General features: G+C 36.6%; 1 protein-coding gene across 1 annotated transcript in view; it reads right to left on the minus strand.

Moving 5' to 3' along the window:
* The window catches only part of Brr2 (U5 small nuclear ribonucleoprotein l(3)72Ab), a 570,943-nt gene that overhangs the window by 194,663 nt on the left and 358,961 nt on the right, over window positions 1–17,319 (minus strand). The window contains exon 28 of the mRNA XM_090384330.1: window positions 266–439. Coding sequence (XP_090240456.1) covers window positions 266–439 — 174 coding nt within the window. The remainder of the gene's footprint in view (window positions 1–265; window positions 440–17,319) is intronic.

Consider the following 17,319-nt stretch of genomic DNA (forward strand, 5'->3'; position numbering starts at 1 on the left):
CATGACACATCTGATCTATCACCACCATATGCTTACTTATTAAGGGGCTGTTAAGGATAAAGGTTTTCATGGTCTCCTACCAATGGGTCAAAATAAAGCTATTTTGGGCTAGTTTATTTTAGATGGTTGCACTATATATTTCTAATCCATAAAAAATAGGCAATTTTAATACTAATAATCACATTAAAATTTTTCACTTCTCACTATTAGAATGGCACAATTTTCTTCCAATAATTATTATTACATAATACATAATTATTCCTACCTTGAGTTTGAATTGGATTAAAATATGGGAACTTTTCATTATACAAAGCTTCAAAGTAAGGATTACGCAATGCTGATACTGGTAAAGGTTGCAAATCAAGCAGTTCAGTAGGTGGGGGATACTTCTCTGGCAAAATGAGGTGACGAAATGACACTGGCAGTTGAGTTTCAGAACCTTATTTTAAAGTTTAAGAAAAAAGATATTTATATTCTTGTTCAGTAACAAAATATCATTAAAATGATTCATATTAGAAATTCATCTTATAGTTATAAATAATTAACATAATTAGGAATGTAAAACAAAACTCCATGAAGAAAATTAAAATAGTCTTCACTACTTGAAATACACTTAGAAGCATTTGCATGTCTACACAAGAGTTAAATAAAATTGAGAGAGGACTTTCACAGATCCAACACAGAAATTACAGTGGAGCCCCAACATCCGATGGTAATTAATTTCACAAAACTCATTGTATGTTGAAAATATTGTAAGCTGAAACCAATAATACATTGATTTCCTGTAATTCATTCCTCAAAACATAAAATAGGTATTTCTTACAAGTTATACTTCATTTTTACATTAAAAATGAGTGTTTTATAAAGATCATTTAATAAATAGTTAAAACATCTTAAAATTTAAAAAAAAAATATCAATGGTGGCATAGTGGTGGTGGTGGGACTATATCAAGCATCAGGCATCTTTTCAGTCTTTTGTCTTTTGCTTGACTTTGGATAGTTTCTTGGTAAAGAAACTGTCCAAAGTCAAGCAAAGTGGTGTTGGATAGCAAAAATTTGAATTGAACAAAATCAAATTGTGACTCAAGAGATTGAACAAGTTTGGGATCATGGCCCCTCGCATTATCCAGCAGGAGCAGTTCTTCTCCAGGAGGAGTTTTCTCTTCAGTGAAGGACAGAAAACTCCAAGCTCCCATTCACTGAAGACGTACAGTATCCTGTAACCCAGGCCTTCTTCTTACTGTGCCAAAACACTCCCAGCATGCCTTTGTCAACCTTTTGTTGTTTAAATACTCTGGGGGTGTTAGAGTGACACAGACAAGCAAAGGCTTCAGATTAAAATCTCAAGAGGCATTGGCACCCAACAGGATTGTTTTGTAATTTGGTTTTTAGGAGCATTAGCAACTAAGGCCATATTGCTCCAGGGATATGCGGTGGTCATTCCCTGACCTTTCCACATCCTCTGTATTTGGTGTTCACGGGCTCGAACCCCGGTATAATCAAGAAGTGTGTGCTACGCACTGCTGCTCCTGCCCACCTGGCTACGGAGGTGCCACCCAACAGGAGAGTGAGCCTATGTTTCATAGGTTTATGCCCAGGTAAACTAGCCTCATCCTTAGTGATGTACATTCTGGGCATTTGCTTTCAGAAGAGGCTGGTTTCGCCAGTGTTAAAAACCTGCTGGGGAAGATAACCCTCCTAATCAACAAACTCTTGGAATCCAATTTCAGCTGCATTGTTTTTTATCAGCACTGGATGCCTTCCCAGTACCTTTCAACACTTTTGATATTCGCTCTTTTATTGAAGCACTTGAACCAGCCTCTGCTGGCTTTAAAGTCTTCAAAGCGCATAGCACTGCCACTGTTAAGTTTCACATCGTCATAGATCTGAAATAATTGTACAAGTGATGTTCTGCGTGCCACACGTTGAACAATAATGTTGTTGAATGATAACACAGATGCTAATTTGTTGAGAACAATCATACGAGTGATGAAAGTGATGATGAAAGATGAAAATTTCCACCCATGTATCGTTCAAACTATATTGGAAAGTCATTGGTACCTGCAAATATCATCAGTCCTTAAAATAAGAGATTGTATAGAAGGTATGTCGGTTCCTGAGAATATTGGATGTCAATGTCATCATAAGTCAAAGCCCCACTACTTATATTTAAGTGAGTGGCCACTTTATTAAGTACACCTTCCCTTTCATGTTATGGAAGGATAGATGTACTTTTATCTTCTTTAGTAACAGCATGTGTTCATACCATGTGATATGAAGCAGGTGGTCAAATGTATAGAATGGGCAAAACAAAAGGTTTAAGTGACTCTAAACGTGACACGGTGGTCGGCAGCAGATATTCTGGTGTGAGTATCTCAGAAACAGCATCCCTCCTGGGGTTTTCACATGACTGTGCCTTGGGTGTATTAATTGGTCCAACAACTAAATAACATCAAGCCAATGGTGATTCTGCGGTCTGAAACAGCTTGTTTGTGAAAGAGGCCAATGGAGCTGACAAGACTTGTTCAGAGTAATAGAAATGCTGGAATCAATCAAATAACGCAATACAACAATGATAACCAAACAGGCATTTCAGAATGCATTGTTCATCATATCTTGTTACAAATGGGGTAATGCAGCCAACTCAACCAGGTTCCACTCTTATTAGCAAAAAAAAAAAAAAAAAAAAACAAGATGGTGTTATTACAAAGGAATCAGGAACATCAACGCTGAAGGACCAGAATATGGTAAAGAAAGCACAAATCCATGGACCCCTCCTGCCAAGTGTCAATAATGAAGGATGGTGCAATGTTGTGGGAAGTGTTTTTGTTGTGCACAATGGACCCTTTGATTCCAATGGAGCAATATTTGAATGCCACAGGTCTGGAATTTTTTTCTGACCAGGCGTGCCCATTGATGGCTGCAGTATAACCATCTTCAAATGGTTTCTTCCAACAGGATAAAGCAGCATAACATAAGGACAGAATTGTACAGAAATGGTTCCAGGATCAATCCAGTTGGCATCTATGGTATGAAGTGGAAAACAGTAAACCCCCGCTATTTGCGGGGGTTACGTTCCTGAGAAATGTCGCGAATACCGAAAACGCGAATACTGAGTTATGGCTCCCATAGAAATAAAGGGGTTCCGTTCCGACGTATGAAATATATAAGAAAAACTAGTCTAAAATTTTGTCTATGTATGTATTATATGTACCTTCATAATATGACTATGTACATAGACAGTACGTAGTGAAAGGCAAGCATAAGGCATCGAAATGAAAATAAGAATCAATTTAATATTAAATGTGATATTTATTAGAAATTTCAAACAAATCTTTCAAACCAGCGCCTTTGCTAGCAAAGAAACTTATCCCGCCAGTGCTATCACTAGTTTCGCTAAAGTGTTGATAAAGGAGTTTTGCCTTTTCACGAATGATGAGTGAACTTAACGGAATTTTATTTTGAGTTTGTTCTTCTATCCACAGATTTAAAGCCTTTTCCATTTTTTTCTAATTTAACATCATGAGTTACAGGGCAAATTTTTGAAGCAATTAGCACGTTTTCATGGACCCTACGGCGGATTTTTTCTTCCGATTTTTTGATTGATCCTATTGTTGACTCACTGATTTTATAATATTTTGCCACTGAGGAGACACTTTCATCATTAGAAATTTTATCTAATAACTCAATTTTATTCGCTAATGTCATCCCCTTCTTTGATATTTTCACATTTCTCTTGTTACTCGTATCCATATTTTTGTAGGGGTTAGAAAGAACTTGTCCACAATAAAGTCTCTTTCTTCCGTTAACACACTCGAAAAAGTCTGTTTTACACTGCTAAACGGTAGATTTAACATTTTTGTAAGCATATCAATTTATAAATTGATAAATTTATTCAATATATAAGCACATAATTAAAAGCAAATGACGAAACCTTCCATGACAAGCGCATAACACATACTGAACAAGGATTAGCGAGAAACATCCACGCTCGCGATTTTGTCACCTCTCTCCCCCACTCACTGAGCGCTGTTTTGACCGGGAAAGATAATTTTAGCCACGCTTATGTTTTTTTTTATGGCGGAAAATATTCACGGCGCTTTAAAATTCACATTTTTTTAGGTTTCATTTTATATTAAATCGGCGATCGCGAATACGCGAAACCGCGAATTTACTGTAATTTCTTCTTAGTAGATAATTGTGAAAATTTGAAACAAATGTAGGAAGCAAATGAGTCAACATGAAAGGCATCTATGTGACACCTCATTGAGTCCATGCAATGATGAAAGGGTGTTCTGAGGGCTGAAGGAGGACCTGCTCACTATTAGGTAGGTGTACTTAAGTGGCTACTCAGTGTATACTGTATATATTTAAAATATGTGCTTATAACCATATACTAATAATGAATTTATATGTAAACTGGGTAATTTTGTATGTTAACCAAGTAGACTTTACAATCATTAAGAAGCATGTAAATAGTAAACAACTCTTCAGTTTTTTACAAGTTTGTTCAGTGACTTATGAACTACCCAAGTGCAAGTTTTTTCCTGGCATGAGCAAACAGCTATTTTCAAACTTCAATGCATGCTGGTGTTACTTGATTAAGTGATAAATCAAATTTATTTACAAATATTATATAGTATTGTAAGGAATACTTTAAACAGTAAACAAAACCTTAACAGATTTCAGATGCATTACTGTGTTAGGTACATGATCACAGGGCGCTTACTGCTCCCTCAAAGGAATGATACCAAGAAAGCGATGCTAAAGCTTGAACATAAGACAAAGCTTGGACCTAATATCTTTTAAAATTGTATGGCATTACCTAAACAGGCAAACTCTATGTATTTAAAAACCTGAGACACTACCAAGAGAGCTATTTTGAAGCTTACTGGATTCCCACCAGCTGGAAGGTGGTCATTATTAGTGAATGCAAGCCAAAATGAGTGAATAATGTATTTTGTCTAAGTGAACAATGAACAGCCAAGCAATGTATGTGAAAAAAAACTTCCATTTAAACAAATAACAACTGTTATGAATATATTCCCTTTAGAAATGGGCTGTTATAACCATATGTAATATAATGATATTGGAGGGGATATTTTAAGTTGGACACAAGACCAGTTTTGGTGCTAATTTCTTGGTATAGATCTTTTGATGCAGTAGAAAATTCCCAATGATGGCTCATCTAATGCAGTAATATGCCACAAATTTGTAATTATGTACATAATTTTAAAATAATTACTTATAGCCTGACTCTTCCAAAATTATAAAAAAAAATTAACTTCAGTAACATACTTTCAAGTACATAAAATTTTTCCCCCTTAAATTTATCAAAAATTTCCATGTTTACTAATTAATACAGTGAAACATAAATAACCAATCAACTTTTATAAATTAATTAATAATAGATAAAAATTATTGGTTTTCCATTTACTGAATGTTTCTCACAATGTAACACTACTTTTTGTAATGTACAGCCACACCCCGACTTACGTAAGGGTTGCATTCCTGGGAACTCCAGGTAAGTCAGAATTTCCCTAAAGGCTTATGCAGCACTCCAAACTATGCACATTGAATTTTATTGAAACAAAAAAGAAATGTTCGACGAACACGTAAATAGAATTATTTATTCAATTTTTTTTTTATCTCATGCAAAGAAAAAATTTTTCAGTGAAAGGGAAACACATTTTACTATAACGGAGTAAAAACCGCACGGAATTCCAGATATTGGTATTATCACAAATGAAATAACATCGTGTTTACTACCCATTTATAATAGATTTCACTAACAGAAAAGCCCAATAAACCGGAAAGTGCAAATTGTTTTTATTATTTTATGGTCTTGACCTCCAGAAATGTGCATTAGAAAAAATATCACAAAGGCGTTCAAAATTGATTCTTATAACGGAACATATAATAACAATGAAAGTGTAGCACATTTTTCAGCAGGACAGCATAGCCCTTCCTCTCAGCCAATAGTAGCGTACGTAAATGTGTTGGTTGTGTTTTGTTTTTGCATCCTTTAGTTAAAAGTGATTTTTGTGTTGAGCTTTTATTTGACAAATTTTCATAAACCTAATATAGTTTCCATTATAAAAATGACGAGAGTTAAATCACTTAGTTATAACTAAGCAATTTATCTTCATAGAAAATTTCAACTTCTGAGGTCTAGGAATGAATTACCAAAAAAAAAAAAAAAAAAAAAGTGTTGTTGGGTTCACAATACCTCTATTTTTTCCTATGGAATGCAAAATACATTTACATTTTTTTTTTTTTTTTTTTTCCTGTTTGCACTGGCAGGAAAATACAGTCAAATTTATGTAAGTCGGGAGTACCTGTATTTAACAGAATACATGAATTGTAATAATTCATTTATATGTTTAGTAAATTAATAACAAAAAATGAACTCAAAAAAGTAGCCCTGTGGACAGTAGATGCAGTATTTGAACTCTCACAATTTTACTTTTCAACACATCCACCATATTACCCATTCTTTCCTTCAATATATGCACTACCACCACAGAGCTGTAGAGTTCAGAGCACTTTGCTAATTACATACCGATAACTCCAGATATGAATAAAACAATTAGACTTCTGTTTTTCTGATTTTAATAAAATTTGGAATGGCTTGAAACTTTCTAAGAGGCAATGACTAAAATTTCAAGAAACTCCATTTATTGGGAGTTGCACTGTTACATGTGGATGAACAAAATATGCTGAAGCATATAGGTATTTCATGCATTCATGAAAATGCCTACACAGAAATAAAATCAGAAAACACATCTTTGAGTGTAGGAATCATATACACAGAGTAATAGTAAAATAAAATGTTTCATCAATGTATAAAAAATATATATAAAGTAGAGAGCATAAAACTCAAAAAACAAGTAGCCAAAAGCAATATCAGTTAAGAACTGATAAAATATACATGTGCTCATGGGTTAAAAGCTTAACCTGTTAATATATAGGTTAAAGGCATCTGAAACCTGTAACTGTAAAGAGTAGCTTTCAAAGCAAGGTACTCCATCTGTTCTACTGCATACTAACAGCATAAATATCAGATGGTCATGTGACAAAACAAGACAGCAAAAAATAAATGCAATCACAAATAAAACAGAGAGCACCTTAAGTCAGAAGACAGACGTCTTTAAGAAGATACACTGAGACACTTCATATTTATATATAAAGTAGTAATAGTGGCATATGATGCAAGAAAGCAAGTGTATGAGCTTATGCAGCATCAACCAAAAAAAAAAAAATTCACACAACCATTCCCTTTAAATGTTTGTCCAGTTCCTCCTTAAATTTATTTAACCTATCAACTTCCACAATGACAGATGGAACTTTGTTCCAGCAATTAACCACCCGCTGGCTAAAGGCAAATTTCCGCACATCTATTCTACTTCTGTCTTTCCTTAATTTAAATTTATGCCTCCTTCAGTTCATAATCTGAACAAGTGGAAGAATCCCATCAGAATTCACTGAGCTCAACCCATTCAAAGCTTTATACACCTCAATCAGATCACCGCGCAGGTGCCTAGTCTCCAGCCACTGCAATTGCAGAACTTAAGCCTCTCTTGTAAAGAGGATCCCTTAATTCCTCTCACCAATCTTGTTACCTTTCTCTGTACATGTTCAAGTAAATCTACATCCTTCCTAAAATGAGGCCTCCAGACCTGTACACAGTACTCACGGTGTGGCCTGACCATTGCCTTATACAGAGGGACAATCACCTCCTTTTCCATGCTAGCAAAATTCCTGTACATCATTGTCAAAACACCATGACCATCCCTGGCAGCCTGTCTGCATTGCTCAGAAAACTTCATATCTGACTGCACAATTACTCCCAGGTCTTTTTCATTTCCTACCACTTTAAGTGTAGTACCACACAGTTGGTACGTTTCTCTGGGGTTACTTCTACCCATATGCAGTACTTTGCATTTGTCAAGGTTAAACTTCATTTGCCACTTCTTAGTCCATCTGCCCAAATTTTCTGTATCCTGTTGCAGTAGCACACTGTCATTAACAACCCCGCCAACCTTTGTATCACCTGCAAACTTCGACACTAAGCCCAGTATACCTTCATCAATATCATTGATAAATATACAAACCAACAGTGGACCCAACACCGAACCCTGTGAGACTCCACTAATAACATTGGTCCAAGAAGAGCAGCACCCATTGATTACCGCCCTCTGTCTTCTCCCACTCAACCATCCTTTTATTCATTGTAGCAACTTACCCTCAATACCATCCTGCTCCAATTTGTACAGTAATCTTCCATGCACAACAGTGTCAAAAGCTTTCCTGAAATCCACGTATATGATATCAAAATTAATTTTTGCATCCAGTTCCTTTGTAACCACATCATAATATCTTATCAAATTTGTCACACAAGACTTTCCCTTAACAAACCCATGCTGTGTCTGAATTATTGCTGCAGTCTTGTCTAGATGATCCTGCAATGCATCTTTAACCAGTGACTCCATTATTTTACCCAGAACAGAAGTTAAACTAACTGGTCTGTAATTACTCGTTAGCATTAGCATTAGTAGAGGCATTTGATGCAAGAAAGCAAGCTTCTGCAGCATCAGCCAAAAAAAAAAAAAAACCCACTTCCACTTCACCCCTCTGTTCGTTCAAAATACCTGTCCAGCTGAGCCTTAAACTTATTTAGGCTATCAACCTCCACCACAAGGGATGGCAGTCTGTTCCACCAACCAACCAACCACCCGCTGGCTAAAGGCAAATTTCCGCACGTCTATCCTACATCTGTCTTTCCTCAATTTGAATTTATGCCCTCTCAGGTGATTTTTCTGAGCTAGAGGAAGAATCCCATCAGCATTGAGCATGCTTAAACCATTCAAGGCTTTATACACCTCTATCAGATCACCTCGCTGGTGCCTAGTCTCCAGACACTGTAATTTGCATAAGTTAAGCCTTTCTTCGTAAGAGCACCCCTTTGTTCCATTCACTAATCTTGTTGCCCTTCTCTGTACTCGTACCAGCAGCTCTACATCCTTCTTGAAATGAGGCCTCCAGACCTGTATACAGTACTCTAGGTGTGGCCTGACCGTTGCCTTGTACAATGGAATAATCACCTCCTTATCCCTGCTGGAAAAATTCCTGTATATCATTGACAATACTCCATGAGCTACTCTTGCAGCCCGTCTGCACTGGTCAGAGAACTTCATATCTGCCTGCACAATCACCCCCAAGTCCCTTTCATTCTCTACCACTGTCAGTGTAGTACCACAGAGTTGATACGTTGCTCTGGGGTTGCTGTTTCCAATGTGTAGTACTTTACATTTGTCAATGTTAAACTTCATTTGCCACCTCTCAGCCCATCTGCTCAACCTTTCCAGATCCTGTTGCAGCAGTGTAGTGTCAGTAGTGTCCTTGACAACCCTGCCAACCTTTGTATCATCTGCAAACTTGGACATTAAGCTTGATATACCATCATCAATATCATTTATAAATACAGAAAACAATAATGGACCCAACACTGAGCCCTGAGGGACTCCACTAATAGCATTAGTCCACGATGAGCAGTGTCCATTTATTACCACTCTCTGTCTTCTCCCACTCAACCACCCCTTTATCCATAGCAGCAATTTGCCTCCAATGTCACACTGCTCCAATTTGTGTAGCAGTCTTCCATGTGCAACAGTATCAAAAGCCTTTCTAAGATCCAAGTATATAATATCAAAGTTATTCCCTGCATCCAGTTCTTTTGTGACTGCATCATAGTATCCAATCAAGTTGGTCAGGCAAGACTTCCCCTTAACAAAACCATGCTGTGTCTGAGCTATAACTGAAGTCTTGTCTAAATGATCCTGCAGTGCTTCTTTAACCAGTGCCTCCATTAATTTTCCTGGAACAGAAGTTAAGCTCACAGGTCTATAGTTACTTGTGTCAGCCTTTGATCCTCCTTTGTGAATTGGGGTCACATTTGCACATTTCCAGTCTATGGGTACCTCCCCTGAGTCCAAGGAAGCTCTCATAATTATGGCTAAAGGTTTGCTTACTTCCTTTGCTGCCTCCTTTAATATAACTGGATAGATCCCATCCACCCCGGGTGCCTTTCTTGTGTTTATCTTCAACAGTTTCTCCTCCACTTTACTCCCAGTTATTTCAAGATTCTGTAGCTTACTGCTAGAGTTGAATACACCTCTGGCATTCCCCTTGCTGAATAACTCCTCATGTGTGAATGTCGATGCAAAATATTCATTTAGTTTGTTAGCTACCTGAGCAGGATCATCAACAGTTGACCCATCAATATCAAGTGGACCAATCTGATTCATCCCCTTCCTTCTAGAGTTTACATAAGTAAAGAACTCTTTGCTGTTTTTCTTTGCATCCCTTGCCAAGGATTTCTCGTAATCTGCCTTCGCCTGCCTAACCTCCTTTGTAACTTGGTTGCATATCAACTTGTATCTATCATAGGCTTCTGTGTCATGTGTTAATTTGTAAGTATCCCATGCATTTTTCTTCTCTGCCATATGCCTCATTAGTTCATCTGACATCCATTTTGGCCTAAACCTTGAACAATATTTCTTAGTTGGTATGTAAAGCCTAGTAGCTTCCAAGATACGTTCTTTGAATGCTTCCCATTTTGAATTTGCTGTTGGTAACATCATCAATTGGTCCCACTGTATAGAATTTAAATACTGTCTCAGTCCATCGTAGTCGCCTTTACGGAAGCAATAACCCTTCCCTTTACCCCTAATGGTAGTTACCTCTTTCAGTAAATCCCACTTCAGCACACTGTGATCACTGCCACCTAGTGGTTCATTTATCTGCAAATTCTTAATGCATGAAGAATCACTGCTGATAATCAAATCAAGAGTATTACTCCCTCTAGTTGCCTCCTGAACATGCTGATGTAGAAAACAATCGTCCAATAAATCCACAAAAGCCCTGCTAGTGTGTGAGTAACCAGCCCCCAAATTCCAGTCAATATCTGGGAAATTAAAATCCCCCATTATAAGACTCTCTGATTTATTAGCCCACTCTATTTCCCTGTACAGTTCCTTATTATACTCATCAGAGTCATTAGGCCTATAGCACACTCCTACTCTCAATTTTGATCTCCCAATGCTTATGTCACACCAAACTGACTCAACACTGCACTGTCCAGCGATGTCGACTGGCTTCACTTCCTTGGTTTTTATGTGTTTCTTAACTAATAGCATAACCCCTCCCCCCTTCCTATCCTGTCTATCCTTTCTGTAGACGTTGTACTCCCCAAATTGCAGTTCTGCATCCCTTATATCTGTGTGACACCACGTCTCTGATATCCCAACAATATCTGCCTTTGATGTTTTGAGCAATACCTCAAATTCATCAAATTTGTCACCCTTCGATTCCCCTTTGTGAATTGGGGACACATTTGCACATCTCCAGTCCATGGGGATCTCTCTTGAGTCCAAGGATGCTCTCATAATTATGGCTAAGGGTTTGCTTACTTCCTTTGCCACCTCCTTTAATATAACTGGATAGATCCCATCCACCCCAGGTGACCTTCTTATGTTTAACTTCAACAATTTCTCCTCCACTTTGCTCTCAGTTATTACAAAATCATTAAGCACCCTGCTACAATTTGATAACCTTCTGGCAAATATTTTCAAACCTTAACTCCTCATGTCTGAATGTAGATGCAAAATACTCATTCAGTTTGTTTGCTACCTGAACAGGATCATCAACAGCCGACCCATCGATATCAAGTGGATCAATCAGATTCATTCCCTTCGTTTTAGAGTTTATATAAGTAAAGAAATCCTCGCTGTTTTTCTTAGCATCCCATGATTAAGATTTCTCGTAATCTGCCTTCGTCTGCCTAACAGTTATATTAAAGGAGGTGGCAAAGCAACTAAGAAGTTTATCTTCCAGGAAGATAAAATTGGATTTAAATTGTTTAAAGTCTTCAAGACCACTTTGTTCCAAAATTTCATGGCATGGGTGCATACAAATCAGCCTGTAAACACACACACACACACACACACACACACACACACACACACACACACACACACACACACACACACACACACACACACACACACACACACACACACACACACACCTACTGACATAATACACATTAAGGGTCATGCCTGGCAGCCATTACAATCATAATAATTATTATTATATCATCAAGCCATATGAAAAAATATGTTAGAAACACTTTCTCAGGGTGAGACCACATATGGCAAATGCAACTCATTTCCCAAAGCAACATTTTAAGGGTTCAGTTCAAATTGCCAAACAATAATACTGGCAGTTGAAAATCGCTATAAACCTGTTGGCATTTTGAATAGATCAAACGTCAAAAGGTTTAGAATGCTAAAAAGGGTCAAAATATTAGACTGTTAAAATGCTGAAAGCTTTAGTTACAGTGATAAACAATTACACTATTGTTGTGTAAAATATACATGTAATTAATAATTTAAATAAAATCTCTGAATGTGAACTTTTCTAGAGTTATCAAGGGATAATAAATCTAAGTTTTTGTGGAAAAAAAGAGGGTACATTGTCAATGATTATTATAATATGGGAAGCAAAATAGTTTACTTTCTGTTACTTTAGGGTAGAAACACACTATTATCACGTCACGTGAACATGTTTTAATAAGTTTTAATGGAATCAGTCAGTTTGGTTACACTTCCATCTTTATTATGGTCCCAAGACAAGCTTCACCCTGATAAGGTAATTTTTTATATAACTTCTGCATTGTTTTCTTTTTTTTTTCAGGCCCTCTCCATCTCAGTTCAGGGCTGTGGTGCAGTAGAAGCACCGTTTGCATTATAGGATAAGATGGCATTTTAAATGTTATAGAGGATGGCAAACCAATGGCATTCAAACCATGAGCAGTATATAGGGACACGCAGGATAAAAGGATGCTTGAATGGGAGAAGATAGTGGTAATCAATGACACTGCTCTTCGTGGACTAATGTTTGTTTGTTTGTATTGAGGTTTAGTGGTGCACGGACTATGCAGGTTCATATGGTGTGATGTGTTTACTTTGGAATTAAATTCTTCCTTTTAACCTGATTCATACTTCATTATTGTTAGTCTGTTGCTTATGGTCACTTCCTTAGAGGAGGTGGTATAAATTAATAGCTTTAAGGAAGTTGAAAACATCTGTGAAGTCATCTCTATTTTTCAAGAGGTCTGTTAGGGTAGAAACACACTATTATCACGTCACATGAATCTTGTAATGTCCCTGTCACAGAGTAGTACAGGCAGGCCTTGCTTAACGCGAGTTCGATTAACACGGTTTTCAGTTACCGCGATTGGAAAAAATTATACCACTTTTTACTTTACGTGATTCAAATTTCCAGTTAACGCGATCTTTTATTTCTGATAGTTGAAAAGGATTCGAATCGCGCACTAAATGTCTGACTGCCAATAAACAAGCGTTTGTCCGCTTCACGCCTCAGTGTGTTCCATCAACTAAGTAGACGTGTTACTTGTTTGTCTCCACCTAATAAAGTCACGTGCAGACGTATTTAAAAATTCTAATTTTCTACCCCTGTTAATTATGGATAAAAGAAAGAGTGAAAAACAACGTGATTGTAATAAAAAAAAACGAAAAGTTATTACTTTAGCTGATAAACTTGAAGTTATTAAAAAACATGAACGTGGTGCAAACCATGCGAAAATCGTAAGAGATCTAGGATACAGTGAGTCTACCGTACGAACTATCTTGAGCCGTAAGAACGAATATAAAGAGAAAGGTAAAGTTTCATCATCATCTTTTGTCTTACAAAATACCAGAAACAGAACTCTAATAATGATTGAAATGGAAAGTCTTTTATCAATTTGGATAGAAGATTACAATCAAAAAAGAATTCCATTATCTAAGGACAATATTCAGAGCAAAGCTATTAACCTTTTTACTAAGCTCAAAGAAACAAAATATCAAGGGGAGACTGAAATGTTTGTTGCTAGTTCAGGGTGGTTTGGACGTTTAAAAAATCGAGCACGACTGCATAATGTTAAAGTAACAGGGGAAGCTGCTAGTGCTGATGAAGATGCTGCAGCCAAATTTCCTGCAGAATTGCAAAAAATCATTCAGGATGCTGAATACGACGATCAGCAAATATTTAATGTAGACGAAACGGGCGTATTTTGGAAACGGATGCCAACTAAAACTTATTTGGCTGCAAATGAAGCATCACAACTTGGATATAAAGTCTCAAAAGATCGACTAACACTTTTATTAGGAGGTAACGCTGAAGGTGATTTTAAATTGAAACCCATGCTTGTGTACCGTGCACAAAATCCTAGGGCTTTAAAAGGATACAGCCATCGCACTCTTCCAGTCATTTTTCGTTCAAATAAAAAAGCATGGATGACCAAAGCCCTATTTGAAGACTGGTTTACGTCTTATTTCTGTCCAACAGTTGAAGCCTATTGCAAGAAAAATAATCTTACTTTTAAAGCTCTGTTGCTTTTAGATAATGCACCTGGACATCCTTCTGCACTTGGTGACTTAAATGAAAATGTGAAAGTTGTTTTTTTACCGGCGAATACGACTTCGTTATTGCAACCCATGGACCAGGGGACGATTGCAACGTTCAAGGCTTACTATCTCCGCAGAACCTTTGCACAGGCACTTGAAGCTATAACAGGAGATAATGCAATTTCTGTACCAGAATTTTGGAAAAAATATAACATACGATTGGCCATTGAAAACATTCATGCAGCATGGGAAGAAGTGACAGCCAGCAATATGAGAGCAGTTTGGAATCATCTTTTACCCCGTGCAAACGATTTTACTTGCTTCAAAGATGCAGTTCAAAAAGTTATTGAAGACATAACTAATATTGGTAATGAACTTGGTTTCAAAGGCTTGGATGCGGCTAACGTTCGAGAATCACTGAATTCGCATTTAGAACAGCTAAGTGACAATGATCTCCTTCAAATAGAGCAACAGCGTGCGCACGAAGAAGCTGAAGAAAAAGAGTGTGAGCCAGATGAAAATGTTACCTCAAAGGAGATAACGGTAAAAGAACTAGGTGAAATCTTTCGTATCGCAGAGAACCTTAAACAAAAGGTAATGGATGTTGATCCTAACATCGAAAGAAGCATGTTATTTTGCCAGGGCCTAGAGAAGCTTGTTGTCGGCTATCGGAAATTGTATGATGAAAAAACGAAAGCCAAAACTGTTCAAACGACTGTGTTCAAATATTTCTGTAGCAAATAGTTAGTTTCTCCATTATATATTTTGAACAATAAACATTTAATTCTATAATTTTTATTATCTTTTACATGGCATGCAGTTAAAAAGTTATTTAAAAGGTATTATTTAAAAGTTATTTAAAATTCTTTATGGACATTCCAGAAGGTCAAGTACCAATTATAATTTTTCCTATTGGTTATGATATTCGATTAACGCGTTTCCGTTTTGCGTGATGTGCTCGCGGGACGAATTAATCGCGTTAATCGAGGCCCGCCTGTACTCTGTGGTCCCTGTTTAGTGTAAACTGTGAAGTCGGTCGGAGAAGAAACGGTAACGTAGGGTGGCCAGATTAAAAATTTGATCTCGAGGTACTCGTGCTTATGTTTGGGGTATTCATTCCTCGTTTAGGGGTACTCACATCATATCTTAAGAAAACCGAACAATTTTAATAACAACCATTTTATTTCTATATTTTGTTGATTTTTACAAGTTCGTGGAATGCAAAATTTAAATAAAATTATCCAAATTATAGCCCATGCTTTAATTTGTTTAATTTTATTGCAAAAGTTATAAACACTAAAGGAAACTTTTATAAATATTAACATCAAATGTTTTACATAATTGTTTACAATACACATTCAATAAACCTGATTTATTTTATCAAAAAGAAAATATTTATCTAGCAATACTTTTCATTTGAGCGAATTTTCTTTAACAGTTTTTCATTTTTTAGTGCACATGCGTAAAATTCTTTGCATGACATTTTGGGATTGGTTTTCTGCAACAGTTTTCCTTCAACATTCTTATTTCTATCCTTTTTCCACGCGTTAAACATTGAGCTAAATACTTGCTCACGCATTGCATTTGAGTGAGGAAAAGCAAACACAAAATTAATAATTTTTTTCTGTATTACGTACTTCGTGTGCATTTAAAATTTTTATCCAAATATTTGTGGTATTTTTGAGGTCTTTTGTCTCAATATTTCTACGGAATGATTTCAACAGTACATATTCTTCATACAGCAAATCGACATTGATATTGGGAATTTTAAATAAAAAAAGTTTGTTGCCTGAGCCTTAAAACCATTACAACGAAATAAAAAAGAAGTCAAGTAGAATGTAAAAGGTTACAAAGTAGCATAATTCAGTAAACCCCCGATATTCGCGGTCGCTGATTTAATATAAAATGAAACCTAAAAAAAAAAAAAAAAAAAAAAGTGAATTTTAAAGTGCCGTGAACATTTTCTGCCATAAAAAAACATGGGCGTGGCCAAAATTATCTTTCCGGGTCAAAGCAACGATCAGTGGGTGGGGGAAGAAGGGTAACAAAATCGCAGCATGGATGTTTCTCGCTAATCCTTTGTTCAGTATGTGTTTGTGTTATGCGCTTGTTATGGAAGGTTTCATTGTTTGCTTTTAATTTATATGCTTATAAATTGAATAAATTTATCAATTTATAAATTGATATGCTTACAAAAGTGATAAATCTATCCTTTTGCAGTGTAAAACAGACTTTTTCGAGTGTGTTAAAGGAAGAAAGTGACTTTATTGTGGACAAGTTCTTTCTAACCCGTACAAAAATAAGGCTACGAATAACAAGGGAAATGTGAAAAGATCAAAGAAGGTGATGACATTAGTGAATGCCGACCGGGCTAGCCGGGTAGGTAAAGTGCCTGCCTGGCAACCCAAAGGTCGCGGTTCGATTCCCGCCTTGGGCTGGATATCACGATGGTGCCGAACCAACCGGTTGGTTGGATATCCTGGCCACGATACACGAAGGAAGCAAGAAAAAAAACTGGTTCCTTCGTGTATTGATCACATCATACGAAATAAATAAATAAATAAAACATTAGCGAATAAAATTGAGTTATTAGACAAAATTTCTAATGGTGAAAGTGTCTCCTCAGTGGCAAAACATTATAAAATCAATGAATCAACGGTACGATCAATCAAAAAATCGGAAGAAAATATCCGCCGTAGTGTCCATGAAAACGCGCTAATTGCTTCAAAAATTTGCTCTGTAACTCGTGATGTTAAATTAGAAAAAATGGAAAAGGCTTTAAATCTGTGGAGAGAAGACCGAACTCAAAATAAAATTCCGTTAAGTTCACCCATCATTCGTGAAAAGG

The sequence above is a fragment of the Mastigoproctus giganteus genome, chromosome 11, assembly GCF_048544385.1.
Source record: "Mastigoproctus giganteus isolate SK-2022 chromosome 11, ASM4854438v1, whole genome shotgun sequence".
NCBI classification, from domain to species: Eukaryota; Metazoa; Arthropoda; class Arachnida; order Uropygi; family Thelyphonidae; genus Mastigoproctus; species Mastigoproctus giganteus.